The sequence below is a fragment of the Haliotis cracherodii genome, unplaced genomic scaffold (genome assembly GCF_022045235.1).
Source record: "Haliotis cracherodii isolate W230 unplaced genomic scaffold, xgHalCrac1.p SCAF_6, whole genome shotgun sequence".
NCBI classification, from domain to species: domain Eukaryota; kingdom Metazoa; phylum Mollusca; class Gastropoda; order Lepetellida; family Haliotidae; genus Haliotis; species Haliotis cracherodii.
In genome coordinates this window covers 21,897,983-21,921,779 of record NW_027266319.1, presented here as the reverse complement: position 1 = coordinate 21,921,779, position 23,797 = coordinate 21,897,983, and the positions used below count along the sequence as shown (strand labels likewise).

Below are 23,797 nucleotides of genomic sequence, written 5' to 3'. Positions count from 1 at the left end.
CAGTTTCATGACAAAGTATTAATTTAACAAAACAGCAACATGCATGTATATTGTGAATGCAAAGAACCTATATCCCAGTTTCATGACAAAATACTAATTGAACCAAACAGAAACATCCATGTATATTGTGAATGCAAAGAACCTATATCCCAGTTTCATGACAAAAAACTAATTGAACCAAACAGAAACATGCATGTTTATTGTGAATGCAAAGAACCTATATCCCAGTTTCATGACAAAATACTAATTTAACAAAACAGCAACATGCATGTATATTGTGAATGCAAAGAACCTATATCCCAGTTTCATGACAAAGTATTAATTTAACAAAACAGAAACATGCATGTATATTGTGAATGGAAAGAACCTAGGTCCCAGTTTCATGACAAAATACTAATTTAACAAAACAGAAGCATGCATGTATATTGTGAATGCAAAGAACCTATATCCCAGTTTCATGACAAAGTATTAATTGAACCAAACAGAAACATGCATGTATATTGTGAATGGAAAGAACCTAGGTCCCAGTTTCATGACAAAGTATTAATTTAACAAAACAGCAACATGCATGTATATTGTGAATGCAAAGAACCTAGGTCCCAGTTTAATGACAAACGAACTTATGTAACAATATACAAGCACGTGATAGGCACGATATCTAGCAGAAACAGTTCAGATTCGCCATCAATCACACAAAAGAGATCACGTCTACTTCATCCCATCCTGGGCAACGTTCCACAAAGCTATCTTGGCGCTACGACTATCGTAAGGCTGTGTTAAAGTATGGGAGTTACGATCACCTTAGCCCTAAGGTGGCTTTGTGGAACAGGGCCCAGTGTCCATCATGTTGTGACAATAGCATCCTGCTGGTTTTGTTTTTCAGCCTACTCATGTCAATCTCTCTAGCGTACGTAAATTGGTTTTACTGTTAGCCCTTCACCTACTGTATATAATTTGGTACAATGTTCATTATTGAGTCTTGCTTAATATTGCAATTCTATTCAGTTGATTACTCGAAAACCCACAAACCATCGTTTGCAGTACTTTCCATAATAGAGCTGCGCCAGTTTGCAGATAGGGATCTTTAAGTATTTCCTCTTCTTTGACGCCGGGCATTGTGTAGAACATACATACGGGTTATCAAACAATTCAGTAAGTCCACAATCCTTAAGAATGTTTTCTACCAAATAAATCCATGGAAGTTTATCAGCAATACAGGTTCCATTAACAGTGATAAACTGGTATAATTGTTTTTGTTAATTTGTCGTTGTTGCAATTTATGCCAAAATATGATAACGCGTTTATAAATTTTGATATACAAGGGCACTCTTCCAAATTCCCCGTAGACCACGAAATTTGGTTTTGAGTAAAGAAGACCCACTGCAATTTTCAGAAGTTTTAGATGTACTTTTCAAATCCCCACTGACATTTTTATTGCTGTTGTGAATCTCCCGTTTCTATGCAGTTTTATTTCAAGATATGTATAATTATAAACAATCTCCATAGGTTGTTTAGCAAACGTGAATGATAATTTATAATTAGTATTTTTAGTGAGTGAGTGAGTGAGTTTTGTTTTACGCCGCTTTTAGCAATATTCCAGCAATATCACGGCGGGGGACACCAGAAATGGGCTTCACACATTGTACCCATGTCGGGATTCGAACCCGGGTCTTCGGCATGACGAGCGAACGCTTTAACCACTAGGCTACCCCACCGCCTCTCTCTTAGAGGATATCCCCCTTAAATATGAAACGTCAACGACAGAGAATAACAGCGCCGAAACAGATTCTAATGGGCAGTGAAAATTATATGAATGGATCACTGAAAATCAGTGATGACACCCTGTGTTCGCGAAAAGGACAAGCATGTCCTTCCCTATCGGTAGCAGTAACTCGAAACATCATTACTCATTGTAAATCTTACTGTCTATATCAATATATATATTTTAAGGAACCATTGACACGCTAAATATCCCTTCACATGTTTCAACATGTTTCATTGGTTTTCTCAAGGAGTGAGTGAGTGAGTTGGGTTTAACGCCGCTTTTAACAGTATTCCAGTTATATCACGGCGTGTCAGCTTAATGTGGGAGGAAAGCCCGAAGTGATGCAGGTTTTAGACGTTTACCACTTCGGTGAAACCCACGAGCACGGGTATGGTGCTGACAAACCTAGAAACATAATTGGGGCGAACCGGGATTCGAACCCACAATCATAGGTTTCTGGCGTGCCCAAGGGACGCAACCCTGCACAGCGAATCGCGGCGCCTTAGACGACTGGGCCACCCGTGCCCCCTCTGACTTCATAGATAGTATGCCGTTGTTGTTATGAGGTCACGATGTTACTGTTTCACAATTGCCGTGACGTCGCATTACTGTGACATCACAATAGTAGCATTTAACATCATCAGTTTGAAGTGTAATAGTGTTGGATTTGAGGCTTCTCTGGAAGGGGTTAAAGCGTTCGCTCGTCACGCCGAAGACCCGGGTTCGATTCCCGACAATAGTACAATGTGTGAAAACCCATTTCTGGTGTCCCCCGCCGTGATATTGCTGGAATATTGCTGAGGGCGGCGTAAAACCATACTTACTTACTCACTCTCTGGAAGGAAAACCACAAGATTACAGTGTGTGAACTGACAGCGCATTTTTATTGTTTTGGGACAAATCCACAAATGTAAATTTTCCTCTTTGTACACAAAAACCTGACACAATATGTGAACAATTGTATAATTTTGACTAAAGGCGAGGATGGGTCAGTGCTTTGGCTGGTATAAGGTTAGTATTCATGCAATAATTGATGTGCTTTGCTCGGGCATGCTTCAGCTTTCCTGTAAACAAAGGTGGTTAGAATTAAAGGTGTACGTCACACTAGATTAAACATACATATCTCCAACTTCATTAAGACAACATATTAAGGGGACGAAACAGATGAAACCAGAAATTAGCCTAACAGTGTTGTAAAAATAAACACACCTTCCAACAGCAATTTTTTTGTGCCAGGCAAAAGGAAATTCTTTTTCAACAGACTGAAACATAAGTATATTTTCCATGCACTTTCTGGGAAAATATTTTTGCACTTCACCCTTACTAGAAATGATGTCCTCGTCATGAAAAGCAAAACAAATATTGCAAGACCTTGCATGAACATTGTCCATCATGACAGAAAGAAAGTCGGTGCCACCAATTTGGTCAAAAACCAAATTGCAGGATGCTGCTGGATAATCCGAAACCTTTGAAGCGTTTTCGTCTCTGGGATTATGTGACTCATTAGATTCAGCACCACGGCAATATGCAATACGTGACTATGTCATTTGATATAGATGGGGAATCATACCGGTTGCATTGCTATCAAAACATTTTTATGTAAATTAAATTTAGGTAACACGCCCTCATGGTTTTTTATCTAACCTGGTTACCAGACACGACGGACTATTTTTGTTTACACATTAAAATAGGGCCGAGTATCAGCTTTCTCGTGCATTGTTTTACAGTCATTGATCCGAGAGATGACAACGCGACAAAATGCAATGACACGTGCGACTACATTCAGCTAATCTCCTTTTACGGGATACCGTGAAAAACAGAAGCTTCAAATCACGTACATCTTAATTGCTCAACGACGGGAGCAGATAGAAAAAAAATACCAATTCTCCGCGCACCTCTAAGGGCCAGATACCCACTGTCGTACAAGTCCATGTCACCGTGTATCAGTGTATCAATCCGTTGGGAACTAAATATGAAACAGATGGGGAGGTTTCACTGATATCCTTTAATTCTTGCTTTGCTGGGTAAATCCGTGGAAGGGAAGTGGCGAGTTGACCATCATTGAACGATATCCGATCACCGATATACCTGTAGCTTAACCAAACCTCTTGGCTAAATTCCCTACTTTTGATCTCGCCAATCCGAACTGTAATTCCGATTCGTATGCATAAACAAACTGATCAGCAAGTAGGGAAACACAACTGGTGCTTACTACTTGCCTAAATAGCCTGTGAACAGATGTTATGAGGAAGTCAGGCATTTCATGATCACATACATTGTTTTGTTTTCTAAGCATTAAACCTTATACCTTTACTTTCATTTTTGACACGTTGTGCTGACCGTTTGAAGATAGAGATGCAACATCATCTATGGTTGTACTTGTGGCGTTGAGTAAAAGCGTAAAGTGAGTAAGTCATAAATGTAGAGTGAGTGAGTTTTAACTTACCGTCGCATAGCTATGGAGAGTATGCAGATAATGACATGTCAATCATTTTACAACCATGCAGTTAATATTTCATAACAAAGTGTACATACATGTGCATACATGTGCATACATCATTAAGTGGATTGTCTGGTCCAGACTCGATAACTTACAGACCGCCGTCATATAGCTGGAATATTGCTGAGTGCGGCGTTAAACCAAAAAAACACCATCATTAAGAGTTTTCTTAAATGTATGTTCCCTTTTACGAACAGAAAGTTATTGGGCTGTCGTGTTTTACGATTTATAAAATTTATAAAAAGTTTCATGTATGTGTCTAAGTAAACTGTGATACTACAGATGCGATGTTGCTTTGATTGGATAATACGAGTAAAGTTCTTGGACTGAACGTTGTTAAATAACAAACACATACAATTAATGTAAAGGTGCACCAAATTGAAACAGACATTCAGAAATGGCAAGATGCATGACTAAAACGCAAAGTCAATTTGATTTTTGTTATCACAATCGTCGTGCTATGTTGAATTTTGGCAGGCAACTTTCAAAACTGAAATCCATATCTGTTGTGTATATCGAATGCCTGAAGTATCCTCCTGTAGACTCCAGCGTCTAAGCCTCATTGGGTGGCGTTTCCATATCTTCTTCCTTCTGATCTCGGACCCCCTCGAACTTCTTTGCGATTCGCAACAGCAGCTTTTCATCAAAATGGCGCCCAACCAACATCATGCCGACCGGTAGGCCATCGATGGTCCCAGCGTTGATGGTCAGAGCAGGGTGACCAGTGCAGTTGAAAGGAGACGTGTTGCTCACCATCTCCATGCCGTTGAAGTAGTCACCTGAAACATGCGTCAATGTCATTTTATTCGTCACTGAATGACAACGAAGAATCTAATTTCAGATCGGGAAACGAGGGCGATCCACAAATAATTTTCTCATGTCGGGATTCGAGGGTGTTTGTTTGTTTGTTGTTGTTTTTTGTTTAACGCCGCACTCCCAGCTGTATGGCGGCGGCCTGTAAATAATCGTGTCTGGACCAGACAATCCAGTGATTGACATCATGAGCATCGATCCACGCAATTGGGATACGATGACATGCATCAACCAAGTCAGCGAGCCTGACCACCCCATCCCGTCAGTCGCCTCTTACGAAAAGCATTGTCACCTTTTACGGCAGGCATGGGTTGCTGTAGACCTATTCTACCCCGGATCTTCGCTGGTCTCGAGGGTGTTTGAAGACTAGGGTATCCAAATGTACGAATGAGTAATAACGGTGCGTGAGGTTGGGTTTATTATCACTTTTAATAGTAATATATCAACATCACCACGTGCCTTAAGGCGTTCTCAGACCACTGTTGTCAAACCCATGGGTATGGTGCTGACAAATCTGAAAATCGGGCAAGACGAAGGGACGCAACCTCCGCACAGCGAATTATGTCACTTTAGACGTTTAGGCCAAAGTGTAATAATGTGCACGTGATTCAACCACATCTCCATCAATACAATAATTGGGGCTTGGGTTGGGGGGTTGAAGGTGTGTATTGCGTGTGGAAGAAAACCCGTGAATCCAGTTGGGGAATATAATTTGTGTTTCCCACTGATTTGTTAATTCTCGACTATTATTCCACTGATATTATTGTTTGCGGATCATGATGTCTCGAAAATAATTGTGGATGACGCCTTCCACTTTTAAAGGCTATTATGTGAACTGATGCTTTTTAATGTGATCGTCTAACCCACATTTGTCTACATCTTGACTTGGTATCCCCAGTATCTCATGATTGTCAAAAGAACCTTCTAAAAACATGTATGACCTGAATGATTGCTTATTACCCTCATTTTCAGGCCGCCACGGTATACATGCACCTTGACCAGTGCGTGTGTACGGTTGCGTTGAACAAAAACAAACACTATTAAAACAATATTCATTCCCCCACTCTCTGGTACTCTCACCTGCTGTCATATTGGGCAGGTCGGTATATGCAGGTGCAATGAAGGGCACGGTCGGCATAACGAGGACGTCATACTTCTCCAGGGCCTTGTCGTACGCTGCCTTCAGCTTCAGACTTAGATTCTGGGCCTTGCAGTAAAACCTGTTGCTGGTTTCCTGGTTGACATACTTCGCAGTGAGGTACACAGCCTTTGACGTGGAAGGAAGTTTACCGGATTCTTTCCCGAGTGTTGCAGTCAAGGCATCATGGAGACTGCCTGGGTAATACCCCTTGAAGCCGTCCCCTATACCTGAGTTGACAGATGCACACACTGAAAAGCTGCCCGTGGAAGAGCATTTTACATTACATGTTCCACGAATGAATATCCATCTTATTCCCATTCAAATACAGATTAAACTATAAACGTAAATAAAATACTCAATGTTCAGATGCTATCACATTATTCTGAACCTTCATTGACTAACTTTCACCAATAAAACATACCTGTATTTTCATTTTGAAGTATTGTTATACTAGTATATTGTGCAATGACCTTTTTCATTGAGAAATAGGAATGACTCACATATAAGCAAAATAGCTACACGTTTTTCACACCAGGTTAATTTTACATGCCTTTTCCTTGGGTCAGTGTCTTGATTGATCCTTGTAGAAAGATGCTTCCCCAGATGGCCCGACCTTGAAGATGTGAAAAAGATACAAAATCATAATTATGGTAATAATGGCTTATGCTTTGCAATAACACGGCTCTCTATGTGTACATGTACGCGAATTTAATGTCGACTTAAGTTATTTATATCCCTGTGTGTTACTAAGGCACGAGGGGCGGTGGGGTAGCCTAGTGCGTAAAGAGTTTGCTCGTCAATCCGAAGGCCCGGGTTCGATTCCCCTCATGGGTACAATGTGTAAAGCCTATTTCTGGTGTCCCCCGCCCTGATGTTGCTGGAATATAGCTAAAAGCGACTTAAAACCATACTCACTCATTCACTCATGCATGACACCAAAATAGACTGTTTCGAAACGCATACCGTGTACGTGTTCTGGTACTGACACACTGTCAACCTCGGCGGCGTCTGTTTTCAGTTTCATGGCAGCTTTCATGACTATTTTGGCCACCTCCTCATCCGCAAGGTCAAATCCTTCTTTCAGTAGCCCGATACGGCGATCATCAACAGACTCCTCTAACTGTGATAACACAGATTTTAGTTTCATTATATTCAATACTGCATCATGAAACTACTTTTTTGTTTACTGGTATTAACATATTTTGATCTACTTTGCAATACCATAGCAAACTCAGCAGTTGTAAATATAAAACGTTATTGCGAGAGGATACCTAGTCTCGATTATCTGACGAAACATTTCGGAGTAAAAGGTAAAATAGCAGTAAAAAATATATGAATGGATCACTGAAAATCAGTGATGACACCAGGTGTTCGCGATAAGGATATAATATTAATTAATACTGATAAGTTTGGGAATCAGGAATCAGTTTACGTGGCTCATGTAGGTTTCCATGGTTCCCACGAATGTTCTCAGAACCAAGAGGAGTCACGATATGGCTGTCTTATTGCCGATGTGACGTTAAATATTAACTCACTCACTCAGAATCAAGAGGAACAATAGTAATGGTTGCAAGTACCTCCCGAGAGTAGTTCACGGACTTCAGTGTTGTTGGTTGGCGTGGATCCAGGTTGTTATCGGTTCCAGAGAGAACCTGGAGTTGATGTTGAAAATGAAGTGTCAGTGTTTGCGGTACTTCAATATTATCCATTGGAGTTGGAGCTATATCCCCATGTGTTCATATGATGCAATTTTTGTATATAATATCATTTTGATATTTATCTGTAGCTATAGTTACGCAGAGGTCAACGATGTGTTCGTGGAATCCTTAGCTGCGCAATTCACATATTTAACTTACTTCACCTACGATTGTTCAATCCACCAACAAAGTTTGCTGGTGTCTGCTAATATATAAGGTCTGATCTATGTCACAATGAGTGAGTGAGTGAGTGAGTGAGTGAGTGAGTTGGGTTTAACACCGCTTTTAACAGTATTCCAGTTATATCACGGAGTGTCAGCCTAATGTGGGAGGAAAGCCCGAAGTGATGCAGGCCTCAGACGTTTACCACTTCGGTGAAACCCAGGAGCACGGGTATGGTGTTGACAAACCTAGAAACATAATCGGGGCGAACCGGGATTCGAACCCACAATCATAGGTTTCTGGCGTGCCCAAGGGACGCAACTCTGCACAGCGAATCGCGGCGCCTTAGACGACTGGCCCACCCATGTCACAATGAATAGACTACATCAAAATATTAATGGTGGCAACAGAAGCTGCTTTTGACATGTTATGCTGGTTAAAACCTAATATTTTCTTTGTAACCAGGTGAGCTACAGTGTCAAAGCAATATTGTATATCGTTTGGCTGTTTACGCAAAATGAGCTAGGAACAAACAAACCTCGAGAAGAGCTGCACAATCACCGACTGTTTTCGCCATGGGTCCCACGTGGTCTAACGTCACCTCGGCCGCTATTATCCCTGTGTACGGGACCAGCCCATAGGTAGGTTTGAGTCCGACAATCCCCGTCCAGCTGGAGGCAATACGAAGTGACCCTCCGTGATCTAGCCCCACAGCCATGTCAAGCTGGCCACCAGACACCTACGTCAAAACAGGACAACAGCAAGGTCTATCAACAAGCCTCACCATAGACTGTCCACAGTTGTCGGTAAGCGTACTTGCTGGAGTGTTTGCTCGATACGAGATTTATACCGACACGTCATATATATGTTAGTTTGTTTGTTGGTTAACGCCGCACTCCAGCTATATGACGGCGGTCCGTAAATAATCAAGTCTGGCCCAGACAATCCAGTGATTGACGTCATTAGCATCGATCTACGCAATTGGATTCGATGACATGCACCAAGTCAGCGAGCCTGACCACCCAATCCCTTTAGTCGCCTCTTACGATAAACATAGTCGCCTTAAAAGGCAAGCGTGGATTGCTGAAGACCTATTCTGTACCCGGATCTTCACGGGTCACAAATATACACTCCTCAAAACAAGAAACGCACAGGTAGTATGTACATGTAGTTCATTGAACCTGACTACACAAAAAGTTCGGTATATAAATTGGATATAAAATTATGTTATTGGAAAATGTTGGTGATATGATATTCGACAAACGGTGCGTCAAAACACGTCGCAGACACTACCACAACTGGCCAAGCAGAATGGTGCAGAATTCCGCAGGACAGAATTCGTAAACTTATCCAGTCAGTGCCGAGGAGATGCAGAGTCGTGATTGCTGCCCGGGGAGGTTACACGAGATACTGAGTTCAGCGCAACCTTGTGGCCTTATGTGACATGACAATGAACAGTTTTAAATGCCTTTGTAAAACGACATCATGTGACTATCGTGCTCCAAAATTTCAGATTTGTATCTATGAAATTAAATATACTAGGCACAATAAATTTACTAAAAATCTACCTGTGCGTTTCTGTTTTATTTAAGAGTGTATGTAATACTCGTATTTAGTAATGATAGTGCATGATAAAAATAATAATATTCCGGTATTCCTCCGATACTTCTACCATGGAATCTCAGCACATCAGAGCCTGGTCGCAGTGATGTAACCTAGAGGTCAAAGCGTTCTCACTGCTTGGCTAAAGCGGTGCAAACAAACAAACTCACTTACTCCCACAAGCTAGGATGTTTGTTTCGGGTGGGGAATGTCCCTATATCATCTTACCAGTGCAGCGCCACCTGAATCTGCGGTACCGGCCAAACGGGTTGTATCATGTGGGTTTTCAACAACCCCACTGCAACTAGTAGAACTGTTCGCAGTCTTCCCTGTTATCTCACCACCTGGAGAAAATAACAGCATCAGCAGCCAGCGTAGATGATTGACAAAGCATGACAACACACATTGGACAAAGTGTCATAGATAAATGTCGATCCAATTGAACGTTGATGATTTTATTTTCAGTTTCGTTCAGCTTTTACACATGTATGGAAAATGGTATTTATTTATCAAAGTCTAGCGTATACATGTGTGTACAACACAATAAGTGTTACTCAGGACGTAGCTGGAACCACTGATCTTGGGTTCGTATGAAATCTCGAGGGTTTCACCAAAGTGGTAAACCGGAAACCATTAGACTGACACGCCGCAGATACACAGAGAATTTCACCCGAATGTCAAATATAATTATCAAGACGATGCGATTAAAATTACAAGTAGGTTTGCCGAGGATAACTCAGGCGTTGTATCAACGCCTCTTGATATATTCGGGCTTGGAAGATACCCGGGTGTGATTCTATTTATCATCCAAAATCATTCTTCCAACTTTTCCCGGTTGTGAACAATAGTAAATTCTAATGTTTTGGGCGTGAAAACAACAGCTTACCAGCAGAGAGATTAGTGATGTCCTCTTATTGCTACGTCATATTTGTCTGCAAAGCACTGTGCTAATTGCAGCTATATCTCAAACGAGATATAACTTGTTCTTTCCGAAGCGAAATTTTACGTGGAATGATGAAAAATATATAACTCAAATACTGTTCGGCGTTACACTAGTAACTCAGTCAGTATGAATACTAGTATATTCCTTGCTTTTGATCACAAGCATGTCCATAAACGTTGTTTCATGTTACAGAAACGTAAATTTCATCGAGCCTTTGCTAACATACTACTGACGAGGTCATACGTTTGATCTCATTCAATCACTAAATTGAAAAGTAAGTTACTGTCGTTCGCATGGCTATTGTGTGAATGGGGAGTTACCTTCACTGAGAATTCTGGTGACCACAGTAGCATCGTACTCAGGGACATAGTCTCCCAACAGAGCTGAAGAGCTCATGGTGATCTCAGCCAGAGCGATGTTATCCGAGATACCAATTGTCTTGTCCTTCAGAGCACCCGACTCCGCTCTTTGCACTTCACACTTCACAAACCTGTGTTGAAAATAAGCGTAGGTCGAGGTTAAAAAGGGACCTTTTTAACTTGCTGGAAATGTTAAATTTTAAAGTAAAGAAAACTTTCTTTCTTTTACTTGTAAGATGGTTACTTCCGTATACCAAGTCCTTTGCCCAAGAAGACCTTTTAACCATCTCCTATGAAAACCCCGTTGATCAAGAACGAGCTCATGCTCAAATATTAGAACCCCACATTGACCCCGATTATGACCCATTGGCTCTCAGCACTATATTCGTGTTCCTTACAAAACGACAAAGACCCTGAATGCCCCACGTCCAGCTGACACGCCATTCTCTAACTGAGACATTTTTCAGAGCGGCATTAAACCCATCTCAGCCACTCCACGTCCAGCTGACAAGACATGTTAAAACTAAGATATTGTTCAGAACGGCGTTAAAAAGAAGTCACTTACATTGACTTAAAGCCCGCAGTTAGGTGGCCAAATATGTGCTTGCCTAAATCTTCGCTCAGAGATCTTACTGTTATACTAGGCAACAAATGTTGTTAAAAATAACAAAGACATACATGGTATATACTTTGCCATAATTACCTCCAGGACGGTTGTCTTTACTTGCCGAATTTGAGTAACAGTCAGCATGATAAGCAGCATTTAACTTCATAGGGTTTACATGACCTTTGGTTGAGGTAAACAAAATTATTGCAATTGTCCTCTATAAAGCTGTAAGTTTACCCCAGTCAAGATGTAAAGTTAACCATACGACTTACATCGTCATTGGTGGATTGATTAACACATGTCTAAAATGATAGCGACCGAACACAATCATTTCTCCGGTAGTAATTGTACGTGTAGGTGGCAATGTCAGGATTATTAACTCATTTGGCCTTACCAAGCATTATATGGGTTGTCTTCCCCTGTTGGCATCTGGCCGGTGGTTCGTGGATATTTCACTTCAAGACGAGGCTCAGGTATCTTCCATATAGCCGCGTACGCATTCATCGTGTAATTGAAACATTCTGTCAAGTAAAGCATCATGTATTACAACACTGAATCATTTGAATAGTCATATCTTCCAAATTCCGTGGACTGTCAAACTGCTGGCACTAAAAAGAGGCTACATATACTAATTGTGATGCTTTCTCAGTGTTTCATATCAGAGGTGATAGCTTGGTCTTGTGTTTCTTAGAGAGGCCCTGTACATACACATTCTCGTTCCATGTCGCCAGTGTGAACCGGAGACGTAACTAGTATAGGCGGATCCAGAGGGGGTTCAGAGGGCCCGGAACCGTCTTTTGAAAACCAAATGCAGTATGTTGTAGGCAGTAAAATTATCTGAGACAGGATTTTGATATTTTGGACCCCTCCCCTTTACAAATGCTTGATCCGCCCTTGACTAGCATGGCAGTAAGGGGTACTCTTACAACAGGGGAGATAGCACCTTACCCGTGCTCGTGGGTTTCACCGAAGTGGTAAACGTCTGAGACCTGCATCACTCCGGGCTTTCCTCCCACATTAAGCTAACACGCCCGGATATAACTGGAATACTGTTAAAAGCGGCGTTAAACCCAACTCAACTCAACTCTAATGCCTAGCATAGACACCCACGTAATGCTGCTCACGCATATAAGAACTGACGCAGGACTAGGTTTGATACTCACATACACACTTAGTCTACTTAGTCTACTACAGTAAACTACGGTTATAACGAACACGCTTATAACGAACTGACGGATATAACGAACTTGCTTTTTGGTCCCGACTATTTGCTTTAGTTATGCTGTATATATGCTTATAACGAACTACTTAGAAGTCCCTTTGAGTTCGTTATAACCGTACTTTACTGTAAATGGCCAGCCCAGGCTAGGTAAGCAATGACCAACTCCGTGCAGTCGCACCACCAAACGCACCACCTTCCCTTTTCCTATGTAGGTGACTTGATACTTATAAAGACTTGTTTGATGATTCATCCCTGGTGAGTGACTTGGGCCATTAGTGACAGATTACTTAGCCCTATATCTACAGACTTGATACTTATAAAGACTTGTTTGATGATTCATCCCTGGTGAGTGACTTGGGCTATTAGTGACAGATTACTTAGCCCTATATCTACAGACTTCAGCACAACTTCCAGAAAGCTACCCAAACCATCAACACTATCGTGAATAGGTGCACACGTTTTATATGAATTTTCAATGGCCATTTTTTTAAAAGTCAATTTATCTTATAACATTCAGAGATAAAACAACACGAAGACAAAGCCATCGATTTCACACGTCCTTTCAAATATGTGTATAAAATCAAAACAATTATTCATATATCTCATTAATCCCAAAGCGGTTTATACTCTAGCTTGTGAGTACAAATGACGTTATGATTGATTACTAACCAATGGTTCCTTCTTTCTAGAGAAATAGCAAAATCGTGACGGTGGAAAGAACTTGATAGCCGTGTCACATATATATTTTAAAATATATCTGACTTAAAAATCATAATTCCGTAACACAATATAAAATGAATTAAACAATTCCTGAATTGGTATTTGATGCGCTGTTTGTTATGAATAAACACTGCATTATGAGCAACACCGCACTCTGTCGCACAATCAACCAAGATAACAATTCTGGTCACCCGATTCATTTATCCGCCTTTAACAACAAGCATATATTTCTGGCGATCTAATATTACCCAGAATCCGAAAACGGTTGTATGATGCATGACATCTGATGTGCTTGAACAGTTGCATAACGAAATATTGAATGGGTTAAAAATTATTACCCGCAAAATGAACCCTCATTTAAACTCAAGTCCAACTTGTTATTGCTTCCGACACGACATAATCTGAACATTCAACAAAGACCCCCTGAATAGCTAAGGGAAGTTGTGCACCGCTTTTCTGATAGGATTAAACAGTTGCACAAAGTTGCACAAAGACATGTTCGACGGTTGAAGTATGCCGGATACCCTACAAACACCAAAATTAAGTCCAACCTTTGTCCAATATCCCCAGGAAAACGTTTTCGTGCGAGGGTTAACAATGCATCATACAATGTTTAGAATGTGTTTATAATTATGACATGCAATATATATTCACTAGTATAACTACGCATTTGTGTTCATCTTCAAACTGCTGTATCGAGGGCAGGTCAATTTACCTTGAACAGTGACGAGTTCCTCTTCTGTACATTCCAAATGTTCTTGATCAGACAAGGCTCTTAGCTCAGTCAACGAGGGAGGGGAAACTGTGGGAGAAGTGTCGTAAAATCAAATATTTCTTTCTGTCTACAGAAACATCTGAAGATGCGGTTCAAATTAGCCAAACGCCATCCTTTGCTATAAGGTTAGCTAAAGCGGAATGTATAGTATAATTCAACCATGCTCATGTTTTTAAACGTGATTGTTAATGCGTCTGCCTACATATATAGCGCATATTGCGTATTAGCTGGTGTCATACTAAAATACGGCCCCACATTTCGCTGTCCAGCTGCAATCCTTGGGCACGCAAGAAAATTATGATTGTGGGTTCGAATCCCGGTTCGCCTCGATTATATTTCTATGTTTGTCAGCACCATTCCCGTGCCTATGAGTTTCACCAAAGTGGCAGATGTCTGAAACCTGCATCACTTCGAGCTTTCGAACCATATTTAGCTGACACGCAGTTATATTATAACTGTAGTACTGTTCAAAGCGGCGTTAAACCCAATTCCCTCACTCATACTAAAACATTAATTTCAATGATTTGGACGAATCACCACTGAACATATTTGGAACTGAAAAGTGCATTTTTATTTATAAGATTCAATTAGATGGTTTACGTACCCGTTAATTCTGCCATGGTCGCTGCAGATTCTAGAAATGGATTATGGATTCAATTAAAATCCGCGAATATTCATGCAGTGTTTACAATGTATAGTTCAGATCAAGAGACAAAAACGAATTAAACATATTTTACGAAAAAGGTGTAGAGAAAATTCGATAGCCATTCTTCAGGATTTGGTTTGGTTTGTTGTTTAACGTCGCACTCAGCAATATTCCAGCTATTTGACGGCAGTCTGCAAATAATCGACTCTGGAACAGACAATCCAGTGATTGATATCATGAGCATCGATCCACGCATTTGGGATACGACGACATATATCAACCATTTATGGCAAGCATGGGTTGCTGAAGACCTATTCTACCCCGGATCTTCACGGGTGTCATCAGGAAAATAGTAGAACATGGACATTGATGGTATTACCGCATTTCATGTGATACTTAAGCCTACAAGCTACTTCAGAATATATAAATACAGTCAGCTTATCGCTTTTTATGGACATCTTGACAATCGCAGCACAAAGTGTATATGACATTTCTTTTATAGTTTTTTAAAATAGAATATGAGAAAATAGTAATGTATGGGCATTACCTGTATTTTCTCCTTCTCGCAACCAGTCCGTCCGTACAGTGAGAAACAGCGACCTTATCCTACTACTTAACGTCGTTCTGTACACAAACGCCCTTGTTGTTGTTAGATATTGATAAACAAACCAGCCACGCATCACACACTCACAATTCATGTCATGGCAACGCTTTGTAAATACACAAACATTTTGAAATGTTTTGTTATCGTGCGCCAATTAAAATAACGCATTCGTGTGTAAAGTGTTTACTAACTAGATAATTACCTTGGTTGACAGAATGTGTGTACCATATGTTGTAGGCTTATCACCAGGGGAATACCGTTTGCCTGTCGGCTCGGTACACGGCCTCACATAGGGTATTTCCATATTCCCCAAGAGACAAGTCTTTAATTTATCCTGTAACCATGTTTATCATTGACCACAATTTAAACAATGAGATGCGAAACGTTTGTGAGACATGTGAGATCCAGACTTCAATTTGTTCATGTTTAGGCAGTGGGAATTACGTACATCTCAAGTCTGTCTGTCTATTGTTTTACGTCGCACTATTCAAGCAATATGTCGGCGGTCCCTAAATAATCGAGTCAGGAGCAGTCAACGATCCTGATATTCCCATCTTCCGACAAACATGGGTTGCTGAAGATCACGGGTGTCACATCTGTCACGCGATGCCGTTTCACTGTAAGGAGCTTGAATTGCAGATGTTACAAAGATCGGCTAAATTTCTTGTCATCGCGGCAGGGTATTTTGTTTTCTCTTGTATACACCGCTGTAGCGGAATAAAGAGATTGTCAAAACGTCATTGACCAATCGAATTCAAGTCAATTACGCGAAAGGTAAGATAAAAGTATTTACTTCATATGTACGTTAGGTTACACTAAAACGCCACGGCGGCCTGAAATAAAAAAAGACAATTGATGGAAAGGACAATCCAATTACACGATAGCGCATTTACTTATTTTGCCAACACAAACATAGATATATGATTTTGAATTACGTCTGCTGTGAACAAGTGCAGAGATTCTGGTGCTAATAAGTAAGGAAAAACGTTTCCGAAATATATTCGTTTTGTGAGAAAGTGGGATGAAGTTTCATTGATGTTCCCGGGTGTATGACCATGTGTTCGTTCGCTTCATTAAACATTCATTGATTGATAGTGCTTACGTTACAGATCCCTCTGACTACAAAATAATATCAATTACTGACATTTAATCATTCCATGCTCAATAAGTATCAGATGACATTTTAACGGTAACGATTTTGTATCCGCCTATTCCAAGTACCCACCAACAATGCTTGTATCCTCAACAGAATTACAGATGCAATCTTAAGGCATGATTCTCCATAATTTCCCATAGGAACTGCCGAGAGTCTTCGTGATACAGTCAACACAACCCGACCATAAATCTACACATCATCATCAATAATTGATTCATAGCGTCCAAATCCTACACGACTGATAGATAGGTCTGTCAAGCAAAGAACTGCATTTGCAAATAAAACATTTTATTCTTTAAAAAAAAACCCAAAAATCTGTTATCACGATAAAGAAAGTTTTACACGAAAAAAGTGTTATGATAAATGAACGGATGCAACCAGAACGCGGGTCTAAAAAAATAGACGTGTTACTTTGATCAGCGCTAATGAAGGAACGCTTACTGGGTCAATGTTTCACAAGATCAGATATTAAATGCAGATGACCACAATTTGTCTTATTCAGTTGAAGAATCATTTCATCACAACTGAATAATTGAGTTACAGGATTAACTTTACAAGAACGGCAACGTTGTGGCGTGATATGAAACTTCCATTGTGTCCGACGAGGTTATGTTGTCCTGGCCGTTAGAGCGTCCGCTTGTTTTAGTATCGTTGTTTTTGTTCCTCGACTGTTACCCTTTTGGCGAATTCTTTGTGTCGCTGATATTCAGTGATCCATTCACATTATGTTCACCGCTATTTTACCATTTACACACAATGAAATTTGTTTGGTCGGATTATCGTGACTAGTTACTCTCTGGCTTGACGTTATGTCTACAATACATATAACCTAAACGTCCACCTATTGGAATCATGCCTTTGAAAGGGCATCTTCGGATTATGTTTACAGCAACAGATCCATTTCAAACCATTTCATTGGAATATTGTTGAGCGCGGCGTTAAATAATAACCAAACAAGCGAAGCGTTTGACTCATCAGTCGTGATAGCATTTACAGTAAACTACGTTTATAACGAACACACTTATAACAAACTGACAGATATAACGAACACATTTTTTTGTCCCGGCCATTTGCTGTACAAATGTATGTGCTGTATATATGCATAAAATGAACTACGGTTATAACGAACTAAAATTAATGGTCCCTTTGACTTCGTTATAACCGTAATGTACTGTACATGCAACGAGTTTTAAGAAGATGACGTTATTGCCTGATGTACACATATCATTCAGTCGTTGTCACAATTATTGCTTCCTTTTGGATTCCGAGTTGGAAAAGGTTCTCAGGACACATTGTATGTCTTGTGAGCCGATCCCGTCGGGATTTCGGGTCAGAATAAGCTCCCAAATAAACTATGCTTGTCGTATGATCACAACGTTTGTTTGTTTGTTGTTTAACGCCGCACTCAGCAATATTTCAGCTATATGACGGCGGTCTGTTAATAATCGAGTCTGGGCAAGACAATCCAGTGATTGACATCATGAGCATTGATCCACGCAATTGGGATACGATGACATGCCTCAAACAAGTCAGCGAGCCTGACCACCCGATCCCGTAAGTCGCCTCTTACGACAAGCATAGTCGCGTTTACGGCAAGCATGGGTTGCTGAAGAGCTATTCTACCCCGGATCTTCACGGGTCAGCAACTTAGTGGATCGGGTGATCGAGCACGAAACTACATCGGCGGCGTGGATCGGTGCTCACAACGTCAATCACTGGTTTGTCTGATCCCGATCTGATTATGTACAGGTTGCCGTTGTTTTGCTTAAATATTACTGAATTCGGCGTTACACATCAAACTATGAAATCTTACGACCTGAATGAAATGAAAATTTGTTACCTGCCCGATACTGTACCAATGTACCTGATGGCGTGGTTAATTTCGTTAATATCAGCACCCGATACGCGTTACAGCCTCTCAGCCTGGTTGGCCTTTCGGGTGATCTGGTATCTGTACTACTGATGAGAACCTTCCAAGGGCGTAACTGAACATCTCACTTTGTAGTTTTATATGGCAGAGTCATTTATTGTTAAACAATGATTGTACCTGTATTACATTGGTTGTTTTCCGTTGGGAATCAGTAGAAGTTCATGGCATTGTATATTTGGACAATGATTAGTTGCCAGTAATGTAGTACTATTTAATGTAAGCAGTGGTCAGGAAGTTATCATATTTAGATTCTCGAGGTATTTGTAAGTAGCATAGGTGGATGTCAACCGTTATAGAAACATATGGAATATTCTTTTGATGTTCTAGTGACACTGGACTGGTCTAGCACTTTGTGGAAAGTGCTGGAAGATAGTTAGACAAATAAGTGGAACGGGCGCATGCTTGTGTCATCTCAAATTTCATCTGACATTACATCAAGATCAGCTTTCGTGTGAAGATCAGTTTCAACCCTGATGTTCACCCTTGGCAAATCTCGGAAGCTTGACTGTTGCGTCGAGGTGATTATTATTCTTGCCATTGAAATTTCCACTGATCTCCCTCTTTATACTACCCGTGCTTGTCGTAAAAGGCGACTAACGGGATCGGGTGGTCAGACTCGCTGACTTGGTTGATGCATGTCATGGATCCCAATTGCGTAGTATTAATCACTGGAGTGCCTGGTCCAGACTCGATTATTTACAGACGGCCGTCATATAGCTAGAATATTGCTGAGTGCGGCGTTAAACAACAAACCAACCAACCAACCAAATCCCACTTTATACTGCCATTGAATAATGTACCGCCACTCAAATGTACACTGCCATTGTAATTGCAGTGCAGAAGTTGTTATTGATTTGTAAACCTAGTTAATTTTGTAATACAAATGTCAATTGTATACAATTTGTTGGTTGTTTGTTAGTTTCACACTTAATTTATTTTACGTACAGATTTCTGGGTTAAAATATTATTGTTTCAATTTCGGAATCGACACGTAACAGTAGGTAATCTAGCATCTTGTCAAATGGTCACAGTTACAGCCTAGGAAGACTGTCGCCGGTAATGCAAGTGTCAAATTACTCACCCAAAGGCCAACCAGGCCGCCACTGTGTGTCATACTGCTGGCTGGGTGGCTGTAACTGGCCGCATAGAGGGTGCTGTCAACCGCAGGTGCGTCTGATCCACCACACAGTTGTTGAAAGGCAGCTGAGAGACAGGTGGAATATTTTTTACTGTGATGTAAATTATTATTCACTTACTCACTTACGCACATTTAATACCTGATGAATGAGAGCATACATGTACCTCACAACGCCTAAGAGCAAGGACATCCTTACTGATATGATCCTAATCTCTCGACTATAACTTTCCACGCACCATACTGCTTGACTCATCACTGTGTTTCCTGAGTTTATTTGCTTGAATTTGTGAGGATTTTTCTCTCTTTAGTTTTGCTTATAACAGAGGAATATTTACAAGAGTTCCTGTGACACCAATATTTTAGTGTATTTTTCAAACAAGTAAAGTTTGGTTTTCAATATTTGTAGTACATGTATGGAATCAAGTCGCAAAAACGCAACTGCTACAGAAAAGCATCCATTCCATGCAAAAGTTGACTTTTATGCAAGCCACATGCATTTCCCTACCCAAGAATGAGTATAAAAGCATGTGCGTTAACGGGATTCCATATGCATTGTTTAGCATCGTGCTGACAACAACAAAATTACGCAATTATTCAACATTACGAAATGCCACGCCTGTCCGAAAATGAGCGTTTGCGAACCATTGGTATGCTCGAGTCAACGTGATGTTGCAAGACAATTTAACGTCCACAGAAACACCATTTGGTGATTATGGCAACGTTGGCAACAGACATATGCAGTCAGAGACCATCCTCGGAGTGGCAGGCCACGCGTAACCAATAATCGACAAGACAACTGGATTCGAACAACACACCTACGAAATCGATTCCAGACAGCAACAGTGGCTGCAAGAAGCATCCCTGACGAATATCTTCACAAACCGTACGTCGCAGCCTCAGATGTGCAGGGATTGTCGCCAGAAGACCCGCCAGACGTCCCATTTTGACAGGAAACCACCGCCAAGCACGTCTACAGTGGTGCAGACAGCGTCTACGCTGGACGGCCATGCAGTGGGGACAAGTTCTATCCACTGACGAGTCTCGTTTTCACCTCAGCAACAGCGATGGCCGGATTCGAGTGTACCGACTTCGGGGTGAACGTTACGTAAATCATTGTGTTATGGAAGAAGATCGGTTCGGGGGCGGAAGCGTTATGGTATGGGGTGAGATTACAGCAAGACAGAGGACCCGTTTGATAGTTGTAGAGGGAAATCTCAATGGACAGCGCTATCGCGACTAGATCATCGGCTCTGTTGTTCTACCGTTTTTGCGTCGTCATGGCGCAGGCATTACCTTTCAACATGGCAACGCCTGGCCTCATATTGCTCGACTTGTTCAGGATTCTCTTTAACAAAACAACGTGAATGTCATCCCCTTGCCGTCTCGCTCTCTTGATCTCTCACCAATCGAGCACATGTGGGATGAGATGGATCGGCGCCTTCGGCGTCAACCACGTGTTCCGCAGACACTCCATGAACTTCGAAACATGCTCCAGCAGATATGGACAGATATCCCACAGGACTTTGTGCGACGCCTGGTCCATTCCATGAGAAGAAGATGTGTCGCTTGAATCGCAACCAGAGGTGGACACACACGCTATTGATATGTAAATTGACATTTTGGCATGTTCATCAATTTTATGAAATCACGCATTTTCTGAAGTCAGAATGGCAAAATTAAACCATTTGAACACTTACAGGAGTCTTTTATCTGTTTCAAACCGAAATTAATTCAGATTTGGTAAAAAATATAACTTTGCATTAAATTTTAATGTCACAGGAACTTTTGTTGCTCAGTATATTAATAATCTAGGGCTGTTTGCAAAACTAGAATATTAGAGATCTTCTATCGTAGTATGGACCATGACAGGATTAATATTTCAATCTGACATGAAACATTTCCAATGTGGTCACAATAACATCAGCCATGCATTGTCCCGATCAATGACACACCCAGAGCGCATATTGCATCAGATTACAATATAGTGAGTGTAAAAACGTAATTCCAATTTAGATTTCACATCATGTCTATACATGTATGAATTATTCACATTTAGCTACGCCACGCATGGGCCCACTTGATGACATCTGAGTCTACGAGTGCATGACGCTACACATCGACGCATGTGGGACTCGTCATGATCAAAACGTGTTTGTAAAATGCGTTGATTGAATTAGGTTGAAAATGTCCTGTATTATGTGAAGGAAAAAGTATATAGCTTACTGTAAATTGCCTATATAACATTTATTACCCACTCACTCACTTAATGCTGATGGTAGCCAAGTGGTGACAGCGTTCGCCCGGCACGCCGAAGTCCCGGTTTCGATTCCCAACATGGGTACAACTGTGACGCCTATTTTTGGTGCCCCCCCCGCCGTGATATTGCTGGAATAGTATTAAAGGCGACGTAAAACCCAACCACTCACTCACTTAATGTTGACGGAAAGACTAATGTTATATGGAAGTGTATGTTATTGTTAAACAATGATTGTAACTGTGCTACATTGTTTCTGTTGAGATTCGTTCGAAGGTCGTTACATGGTATTTGGACAATGATACAAGGAATGTAGTACTACTTAATGTTAGCAGTGGTGAGGAAGGCCTATTCCCCATCTTGGAGTTTGACCACTGTCGCCGCTGGGTGAATATATTATTATCACTGACCTTTGCTATCACCACTGTTTTTGTATTTGATACTGACCACTGTCATCGTTGTAGCATTGTAGCAACACACTACTGTGTACTGCTTTGGTAATTGCTGTGCAGTAATTTGTATTGATTTTTAAACCTAGAGAATTTTGTAATACATTTTTTGATTGTTTTCACTTTAGAATGTAGATTGCAATGAAGTCATAACAAGCGTATAGTTGACAAAGTCATCTATATCCCCCGCCCATTTTAACACGTTATGGTCCAAAAACAGATAACAGACCCAACATTCTCTTAGCCCATGTCAAAATAGGTGCAATGGAAATTCTAAAATAAACATTTCTAAAACTCCTTAATATCAAATGGCACTAGTTCAGTATGCGCTTTATATATAGACATACAATGGTTGGCAAGGAAATATTAAACAGTTTATTTGTTATACTACTAAAGTAAACCAATCCTATATTAAAACTTAAATCCAACTTATTTCCATGGAAACGTGAAAAATAAAAATTTCTAAAATTCCTAAATAGCAAGAGGCACCAGTCCAGTATGTGTCTGGTAAACATGCACAGTTTTTGTTGGAAAGTATTGAATGGGTTTTGAGTTATGCTCCGGAAACAAACTCTACCCTATAGAACCTAAGTCCTACTTGTTGCAATGGAAACGTAAGAAATAAAAAATCATAAAATTCCTAAATAGCAAAAGGCACCAGTGCAGTATGTGCCTAGTAGAAATGCAAAGTTTTTTAAGAAAGTTTTTAATGGTTTATGAGTTACGCTCCGGAAACGAACAGCACCCTCATAGAACCTAAGTCCAACTTGTTGCCATGGAAATGTAAAAAATAAAAATTTATAAAATTCCTAAATAGCAAAAGGCACCAGTTCAGTATGTGCCTAGTAGACATGCAAAGTTTTGTGAGAAAGTATTTAATGGTTTATGAGTTACGCTCCGGAAACAAACAGCACCCTCATAGAACCTAAGTCCAACTTGTTGCCATGGAAACGTAAAAAATCAAAAAATCTAAAATTCCTAAATAGCAAAAGGCACCAGTTCAGCACAAGTCTGATAGACATGCAAAGTTTCGTAGAGAAATATTTAACGGTTTCTGAGTTATGCTCCAGAAACGATTTCGGGACGCACACGCGCACACACACACACACACGGACGGAATCCATTTCCATTTCCCCCGCCAACTTCGTTGGGGCGGGGGATAATAATAGGTGACATGTAATGTACACTTGAGTTGTAAATCTCAAGATTTAAATAAACTTGCCTAAAGACTCTTAAAATTTACCTCACTGATATCATTACCATTAAATTTTACTGTCAAATTCATTGATAACTTGCCTCGGTGACATGTACTTT

The 23,797-nt window shown here is 40.6% G+C and overlaps 1 protein-coding gene across 1 annotated transcript; it reads right to left on the bottom strand.

Annotated features, from left to right (window-relative positions):
- Positions 1 to 4,307: 4,307 nt before the first annotated feature.
- LOC139446311 (amidase-like) lies at positions 4,308 to 14,733 on the bottom strand. Its single transcript, XM_071227660.1, has 11 exons — positions 14,685 to 14,733; positions 14,247 to 14,333; positions 11,984 to 12,110; positions 10,944 to 11,113; positions 9,909 to 10,024; positions 8,617 to 8,817; positions 7,797 to 7,871; positions 7,183 to 7,339; positions 6,770 to 6,832; positions 6,159 to 6,446; positions 4,308 to 5,044 (listed from the first exon to the last, which is right to left on the bottom strand). Exons 1-11 carry the CDS (start codon positions 14,731 to 14,733, stop codon positions 4,818 to 4,820), a joined length of 1,560 nt encoding a protein of 519 aa, XP_071083761.1. The 3' UTR covers positions 4,308 to 4,817.
- Between the last annotated feature and the right edge of the window lie 9,064 nt (positions 14,734 to 23,797).

Excerpts from the sequence above, each read along its gene's own strand:
- LOC139446311 (XM_071227660.1), bottom strand. The coding sequence starts at position 14,733 with ATGGTTCGAAAGCTCGAAGTGATGCAGGTTTCAGACATCTGCCACTTT. Across the intron at positions 14,334-14,684 it reads TTCAGACATCTGCCACTTTG|TTTCCCCTCCCTCGTTGACT; the intron begins GTGAAACTCATA and ends CTTCTCCCACAG. Across the intron at positions 6,833-7,182 it reads AGTACCAGAACACGTACACG|GTCGGGCCATCTGGGGAAGC; the intron begins GTATGCGTTTCG and ends CACATCTTCAAG.